This window comes from Gekko japonicus, unplaced genomic scaffold (assembly GCF_001447785.1).
Source record: "Gekko japonicus isolate JY-2015 unplaced genomic scaffold, Gekko_japonicus_V1.1 scaffold84, whole genome shotgun sequence".
Taxonomy (NCBI): domain Eukaryota; kingdom Metazoa; phylum Chordata; class Lepidosauria; order Squamata; family Gekkonidae; genus Gekko; species Gekko japonicus.
The window spans coordinates 102440-111328 of NW_015159712.1; the positions used below are offsets into that span (position 1 = coordinate 102440).

General features: G+C 41.6%; 1 protein-coding gene across 1 annotated transcript in view; it reads left to right on the forward strand.

The window, feature by feature from the left end:
• LRP4 (LDL receptor related protein 4) overlaps window positions 1-8889 on the forward strand; it is a 70561-nt gene that overhangs the window by 16812 nt on the left and 44860 nt on the right. Inside the window, exons 3-5 of the mRNA XM_015406796.1 lie at window positions 5076-5192; window positions 6118-6231; window positions 6846-6962. Coding sequence (XP_015262282.1) covers window positions 5076-5192; window positions 6118-6231; window positions 6846-6962 — 348 coding nt within the window. The remainder of the gene's footprint in view (window positions 1-5075; window positions 5193-6117; window positions 6232-6845; window positions 6963-8889) is intronic.

Sequence of the window (8889 nt, forward strand, 5' to 3'; positions counted from 1 at the left end):
TCAGCAGGACAACAGCTGTTAGTTCTGAAGTGCTGGATAATCTAGATGGTCTTTCCTTAAACATTCTTTTGGAATCCTCAGAATTGCCATTGGATAGTGTATCAATGTTCAGTTCGGATTAAACACTTAACAGTCATCCTGCAACAATAGGAAGGGGTACTTCCTTCTATAGCTGTGCCAGTGGCAAAAAATGCTAGTGGCCCTAGTGTAAACAGTCTGGCCGTGGCTGAAATGGCTGACGTGCTTGTTGTCTGCTGAAGAGGGAATAAGAGCCTCCTTTGTGTTTAACCGTTTTTCTTTATGTCATCCCCCCGCCCCGTTTCCCTAACCTGAAGCTCATTTTTCATATTTAAGGGGAGTATTAAATTGGGAAGAACTGCTCCCTGTAGGGTTGGAATTTCATTTTGAGCAGTTGCCTCATGAGAGTAGCAACAGTTCAATGGGATAATGGTATCTGCTCTGAACCAGTGCTAATAGTCTAACCCTGTGGGAGCCAGAAGAATTCTCCCCCAGAGAGCTAGCATGCAAATTCCCTTCCAGGCGGCTACTGCACAGGCCTTTGGTGATTAGTCACGCTGGGGCTCAAGGCAGCAGACAGCAATACATATGTTGGGGTGTTGTTTTTTTGCAGCCTCAAAACTGCAGCTGGGGCCTGGGAGTCTAGTCTGTGTACAGAGGCTGATTCGATGGGAGAGGGGCCGGTTGAGTTGTCCCTTCAGATCTTAGGCCTTTTTTTGTGTAAGAAGGAAGACAATATTTCTTGAAATTAATGGAACTAAAAAATAACATTGATAAAGGGCTGCTTCTTGTCGGACAGGATGAAAAGGTAGCTAAGAATCTGATACTGAAAAGAATTGGTAACAGATGCATATTTGGATAGACAGTGGCAATATCATGAAGCATGTCTTCACTATAATGCATTTAATCAGTAAGAAAAAAGAAAGTTTTTGCAATGACTTGATAACTAATTTTGCATGTAGGGTTTCATTCACTCTTTAACCCTTAATGTATAGTGTTTATTTATTTGGAGTGATGTGTAATTGATAAGCAGTGGGTGTTGTTAAAGTGAGTGCTTGTGAGAGGAGAAAGTAAAGGTAAAGGTTCCCTTGCTCGAGTGCTTGTGAGAGGCGAAAAGCAGCATATAAATCCTCTAAAGAAATAAATGTAAAAATGTATGTGTTAAGTGCTGTCACATTAAAAATGCAAGTCCATAATTCATAATTCCAGTTTATCCCTGTGCGCTTAAGCTCTGAGAGCTCGCTGATCATGTGTTTATTATGTCTGCAAGTGCCCTTTGAGAGAGAGAGAGTGTGTAGACGGATGAGACTGCTTGGCTTCCCTAACCCCAATTAATGAAGTCTTGCCTTGGCCATCTTTCTTTTCTTGAAGATTCAAGTGGAATACTTGCCTCCCAGCACTGAGCCTTTATGGGTCCCTATCCCATATAGCCTGAGCTAATTTTTGTTGTCATTTTGAAGAGTGGGGGAGGCACTGCTGTTGCAGGACTGGAATGAAAGGGGGAAAGTGACTTATCAAGTTACTCCATTGCTTCACTGAAGAGAAATTTGGGGTAGAACTGCACTTAAAATTTAGAAACCTTGGTAGGACCCCAAATTCTGCAAGGAGGAAGGGTGAGATGATAGTGCTAAAATCATGAGGATATATAAAACAGACTATATGAGCCCTGCTGGAATAGATCAACAACCTTACTGTAACAGTGGCTGGAAAGATGCTACCAGGATGCCACAAACAATGCATGAAAGAAGCAATCCCCCTCACAACTTTTATCTGGTATTTATACAGCTTATGGACAAAGATACTTTATTTAGCTATCCTCCGTGAATCCACTGTGACATTCCCCTCCACCTCACACTGAAATCTGTCATTCTGCCATCATTGGGAGCCAACCCCTGAGCTTCCCTTGGCCTTAGAATGGGGAGAGGAGGGGGTTGTGCCAGCTTGTTCTCTCTCCGGTTGCTTGCTCTCACACTCCTGGAGCAGGATCCATTGCTTCCTCCCTGGCCTGTTGTGGGGACTGCTTTATATGGACTTGCTTCGGCCTTGCCTCTTCCACAGCCTACTCCAATCCCCTGCCCTTAAGATGGCCTAGCCTGTCCCTTCCTCCCTGCTGTCCCCATGATAGAAACTCCCTGGGGCTGCCTGATAGCCCCTGTTGTGGCACTTGCAAAGGATTGGCTGACCTAGGAGGCCTGCTGGAGTGGAAATTTCCATCAGCTGGCTCGGGACCGTCTCCCATAGGCCATCCTGTTCCCAGTGGCTGCCCATGACACTGGTTCTCCCTGTTTCCTGCTGGCCATCTGCTTCTCCTGATAATGTGATGCTGCAGTGTTCACTGTTGTCTCCTCTGCTGCTGGGCTGGTCCTCTGGGGCCACGGCTGAGTCTCGGCCAGCTGTGGTGAGTCCAGGGCCTTTACATTACTTTGTATACTGAAATCTACTGCTAATCAATTTCTTTGGGTGACATTGCATACTACTGTTATGCAACAGGTTGAAAAATGTCTCCCCACTGTCTCTCAGCCATGAATGTGGAGAGTCCTGCTGAAGAAGGCCTGTGGTCAGTTTAGTCTAGCATTCTCCTGTTTCACATAGTGGGAAACCTGTTGCCCTTGATGACCACCTAATGCTGGTTTTCAGAGGCTTACTGCCTCTGAATCCCTTTGGTCACCAGGGCTAGTAGCCATTGATAAGCCTATCCTCCTTGAAATGGTCTAATCTGCTTTGAAAGCTTTGAAAGTTCTCTGTGCTGGTAGCCATTTCTATGTCTGCTGTTGGTGAGTCCCACAATTTAAACAGTCACTTAAGTGCATCAAAAATGGATTATTTGGCATATGTGAAAGCACCATTAATTATTCTTTGAGTAAAGAAGTATTTCCTTTTGCTCATCCTGAATCTGTTGCATATTATCCCAACTGTGTAGTTTCATGAATCTCTATTGTATCTCCCCAACAAAATCTCCCATCTACCATTTTCTTTGTGAGGAGTGGGTGACCCATCCAGGGTAGGAATACAAGGGACTTCAGTTTCTTATGGTCCACTCTTGTTCATGTAATATGTTGCAACAGTTTTTGCCCTTCTTTCGTCTTCTCACTTAGCTAGCTTGTACTTCATGTTCCTCTGATTCCAAGCAATGTATGCCTACCATAAATGAACTGTTGGGAAATGTCATGGCACTTGCAAAGGGACATTTACATTAATTGGCATTTGATCTATGAGTCTTTCCTCAGTGACGGGCCTATTTGATAAAATGGGCCTTACCTCTGAGTAAATCTGATTAGGATTGCTCACTGTATTAAGATTGGAATGTTAGTTGCCCTTTTCTGAATTTATTTGCTGCTCATTGGGGACTGTTCTTCTGTGTAGGTGCTGAAGTTTATACCAGACACTGGTAGCAATCCTAGGCTACAAGGGGCTGGGGAACTGGGAAACAAGAAAGACTGAATCTCTGGAGTGACATTTCTTACCTTTACGGGAACTACATATCCTCCCAGTTCTTGTGTTACTGATTCATTCATTCCCCCTCAGTGCTGGAGAGGAAGCTCATTCGATGACAGCTGGAAGATTGTATCAGCTTTGACTGGGCAGGGATGAAAGGTTTCCACAATCTTAGTCTTTTCCTTGTTCTTGCTTTTCTGTGTATGTGTTGTTTTTTTAAAAAAAAATAGTTGAGGTAACATTGTTTCTTTTGGAGAATGCACCTGTCAGGAACAAAATCTTGTGCTGCTTCCCTTCTCGTCATAGCTGGCAGCCTTTGAAGCACAGCCCTTGCAAGGCTGAGCGTTTCTTTCATCCTTGAGTGGAGGTTGGGCTGTGGTTGATTTATGCTGTCTTTTTGAATTCCAGCCTTTACGGATGGCGACTTCACATTTCTGAGGGATCTTCCTCCCCCAATGACGCTGGCAAAATAAGATAACACTTTTAAAAATAGTTGAATAATCTAATTGCAGTTACTAACCATTGGCAATAAGCAAACATTTTACACAGCAATGCATATGCAATTGTTGCTCCAGTGACATGTAGGATCCAGTTGCAGAGAAAGTAAAAAATATTGGTTGGTATTGCAAGTAGAATGACTATATAAATGGCAGTATTTCGGGCATCAGATTACCAAAGAAAGCATAGATTACATTGATATACAGCTACAGTTTATAGTGATATAAAATTAATGAAACCTATTAATTAATAAATTATAAATAATGAACATGAGCTTTGATAAAATCAATTCATAGCATGAAGGAGATCTCACAACATTAGGATCTTCACTGATAACCACAGTAACCATTCTTAGTTTAGTTTAGTTTTATTATTACAGTCTTAAGACCAGCATACAATTCAAACATAGTATGAAAAAGAAGGAAAAAAACAGAGATAATATACAGAATAAAATCTAAATTTAAAAACTTTTAAAATGCGACTCCCGCAATCTTAAGAATTAACAGTAACCATTCTATTTTATGAAAGTGGTGTTAACAAAACCTCTAGATAATGTTAATTGACACTCTTGTTTCTCTGTGGCTGCTAATTGCCATTTTTAAATAACCCACTAGATTTTTCTGATCAGGTTGCTGAAAGTCACGTAATGACCAAATATTTATTTAGGTTTTTATATTTTTTCTCAGTGGTCTGGTTTCTTACTGATCAAGCTCTGTCTGTCCTATTAATATGATTTCCAGCAGTAACTATATCGATAAGTATCAATATTGTTCAGTCTCTAATATTGGAAGCAATAAGTTGTTATTGGTATTCTATAAGAAGGGGAAATTAGCTGTTGTCTTATCATAAGACTGTAAGGGTGTCACGTTCATGTTTCCTTAAGGGAAGAACTAAGTTAAACATTAAAGCAACGCCCTTTGGGAGAAGATGGGGATACTCCTGAGGAGAACAGCACTGCCCAGCTGCAAATATTCTGAACTCATGTTTTTACTTTTTTAGTAACTTTGTAATATGCAAGAACTTGTTTATTGTCATTAATGGCCTTGGCACAGATTGCAGGATTGCCAAAGTAAACAGTTTATTGAAACCTTTTGGGGTTGCCTCTCTTTTTTTTTGTATTTCAGTGTTGCCTACTTGCTCCCCATTGGATTTTCACTGTGACAATGGCAAGTGTATCCGTCGTTCATGGGTCTGTGATGGGGACAATGACTGTGAGGATGATTCTGATGAGCAAGACTGCCGTAAGTTACCTCGTCACAGGTCTTAATATGCAAAATCATTTTCTTGTAGCAGTACTGGTATATTCTCAGCAGTGTTGAATCCTGTTGTGATTAATGTGATTAAACTCTACAATAGTTACTAGTTGTTCTTGTAATTACGGTGTTGTAGTCCCTGGCCCCTGACTCAGGGCATCAGATGATATTCTCCATCCATTCATTTTTATAGCTCATAGACCCATAAGTCATAAGCAAATAGGATATAATACAAAATACAACGTATATGCATACAGTACATTACAATTACAGTTACAATTTCACAAAATTAAACAATTTGGTTACCAAATATATATTAACTGCCTAAAAGAGTCAATTCATTTAATACCACCCAGGGTTACAGATAAAAACTTTGCCACTGCCAACGTCACATTTGGATCAGTATCAGCTAAGAGATTAGCTACAAGTTCCTGATTAGTAGCTCCATTTTTAAATATACACTGAGATCCATCTGTCACGAGCCATATTGTGTTTTCTGCAATCAATGAAAAAATGCCAAATTGTATCCAAATCACCTGAATTACAATTACAAAGTCGTTCTGAAAAAGGGGTCCCTAGGAATCTGCCCGCTAGTTCAATCTGCCCGCTAGTTCCCCACGAGGCAAAACATTTAATCTTGCCTTGGAAAACAATATTCTATATTTGGGGACCATCAGATGATGTTCTGTGAGCTATTGCCATCCTTGTCCTTTGGTAGAAGAGATACAGTTCCACAAGCCCTTAGGAATTCTTTTACTGCCTCTCTCCTGCTTTTGGACTCCCACAACATGGGTGTTCTCCGTATTTGAAGAAGGAGGAATTCCAAGGATGTTGGGTGGCACAGAGAGTAGTACTGAATACACTAAATCCTACATTATGTTTGACTTGTTTGCTTCTTATCTTTAACCCTCAGCACCACGGGAGTGTGAGGAGGATGAATTCTCATGTCAGAATGGATACTGCATACGTAGCCTGTGGCATTGTGATGGTGACAACGACTGTGGGGACAACAGCGATGAGCAGTGTGGTTAGTAGCCTGACTGTGTCACTAGGCACATGTGCTGCCTAATTCCATAGAACAGCCATTTTAAAACAGATGATTTTTAAAAGTGCTTGCTTGGCCTTTAGTCTTATGGTGGCATATATTCAGGAGACCTGCAGGTAGTTGGACAGTTATTTTGGCTCAATGTGTGGGCCCAGAACAAAGATAAATATTAAATGATAGGTCCACTTAGAGTTTGAGATTTTTGCTAGGACAGCAGTTGCTTAAGTGGGATTGCTGGATTGAGGAGCTTGGGTCAAAACATTTGACTTTTTTTCCCTAAAGTCCATTGTTTGAGAGCTGGGTCTGCATTCTTTTTTTCCAAACCAAACTAAACTGTGATGTCATCTGTCTACTGGAACTTTAATATCGTATGTTACATAACATTTATTTAGAATTCCTGTTCATTCCAATTTTTACATTCAGAACCTAATAGTAAAATGAGGAAGCAAACAATTCTTGATTTGTACCGTGGACTTATTTGTGTGCTCGGGGGTGTTAAGGTGTTCTCAGATTGACTGATAAATTGCACAAATGGAGTCCTGGGAGGGTAGAGTGTGTGACCTTTCAGTTGAGCTACCTTTGGCTCTGTTTTGCAGATATGAGAAAGTGTTCAGACAAAGAGTTCCGCTGCAGTGATGGCAGCTGTATAGCTGAGCACTGGTTCTGTGATGGTGATACAGATTGCAAGGATGGCTCAGATGAAGAGAACTGCCGTAAGTACCTTCTGCTTTTCAGTGCCTTTAGCAGTCAGAAGCTCTCCATCCTGCCTGACCTTCTGAAATAAACATTTGGAATTACTTCAGGATGCAATACCCCTTGCATTGGGGACCAGTTATTATCACCTAGCTGTGGTGTAGTATAGTAGCAGATCAGCAGTGCAAATATGTGCAGCTATTTTGCCCAAACTGGACTTCTCTGAAACCCCTGATCAGTCTACACCCGTGCTTATCATTACATTACTCTCTTTCCTTGATAACATCATGCTTCTTTGAAATTATTTATTTATTGATTTGATTTGATTTGATTTCTTTTAGCCCACCCTTCCTCCCCTTCCTACCAGGCTCAGGGCAGGTTTACAACGTGGTTGAAACATACAACATAATTAAAATATGATACATCCTTAAAAATCTATAAAACTATCAATTAATCACTAACATTATTAAAACATTGCTAAAGCATTTGATGCTGTCTGCTGCATGATTAAAAAGTCCCAGGGGATTTGGATCGTGGGTAGCCGTAGATGGAGCAGTTCAGTGCAAAAGACTGGGTGAGAAAGTCAGCCATGCTGGAATAGAGCAGGGCAGAGCAGGAGAGGCCAATATAGATGAATTGTCGCCGCCTCAACCATAGGCCTGGCAGGACCTCTCCATCCCCCAGCCCCTCTCTCCTGCGCTTTCCATAAAAGGAATAATTTTGAAATGGGAACAGATGTCTCTTAGAACAGCAGTGGACTGCCCCAATCTCTCTCCCCCCCCCTTTCCATAAAAGGAGCAATGTTTTCTTCCACAGTAATTCTTCTTTAGAATGGTTCTCGTAAAGGAATACAAGTGCAAAGAAATGTATTGAAATTGAAAAATCGTGTGGATTTTTTGAGGAGGGTGCATAGGTACAAACTTGCAAGACGTTGCTATTCTTTTCAAGGAAAGAATCAACAGAACTTTTAGTCATGGTCTAGTTTCCATTCATATTTTAAAGAACATATGAGCCCAGCTGCATCTAGTCAAGAATTCTGTTTCACACACTGGCCAACTAGTTCTGGAGGACTGACCAACAGGGCACAGAGGCCAAGGCCTTCCTCTGATATTTCCTCCTAGAACAGGTTGCTGCCTCTGTATACGAAGCTTCCCTTTCTTACTATGGCTAGTAGCCATTGATGGACCTATCCTACATAGAAGCATAGAATCATGGAGTTGGAAGGGGCCATACAGGCCATCTGGTTCAACCCCCTGCTCAGTGCAGGATCATCCTAGAGCATCCCTGACAAGTGTTTGTCCAGACACTGCTTAAAGACTGCCAGTGAGGGGGAGCTCACCACCTCCCTAGGCAGTTGATTCCACCTTTGCACAACTCTTACTTGTAAAACTCTTGCATAAATTGGTCTACTCTCCTTTTAAAGACATCTGGGTTCAAGGCCATCACTGTTTTCACTGGCATTGAATTCTACAATTTAATTTCTCATAAAGTACTTTCAATGTGGTGTAGTTGTTAAGTGTCAGACTGAGATCTGGGAGCCCCGGGTTCAAATCCTCACTCTGCTGTGGCAGTTTGCTGGGTGACGTTGGGCCAGTCACACACTCTCAACCTAACCTACCTCACAGGGTTGTTGGGAGGATAAAATGGAGGGATAATGTAAGCCTCTTTGGGTCCCCATTGTGGAAGAAGGTGATGTATAAATGAAGTAAATACATTCCTTTAGAATCTGTTGCCCATCAAGTAGTGTTACTTGAAAAACATTTACTTATCTCCCTTATAAATAAAAGCCAAATGGTGGTGGCATTTCTCTAGAACATTCCACACGCTCCAAAATCAGTTCACTCTCTGATCTGTCATTCAGAGGGTCTCCCTATCCACTGGCTGCTTTGTCTGAGTCCTGCCTCCAACATTCTAAACATTTTGCTGTTCCTCTCCCCCCCATAGCCA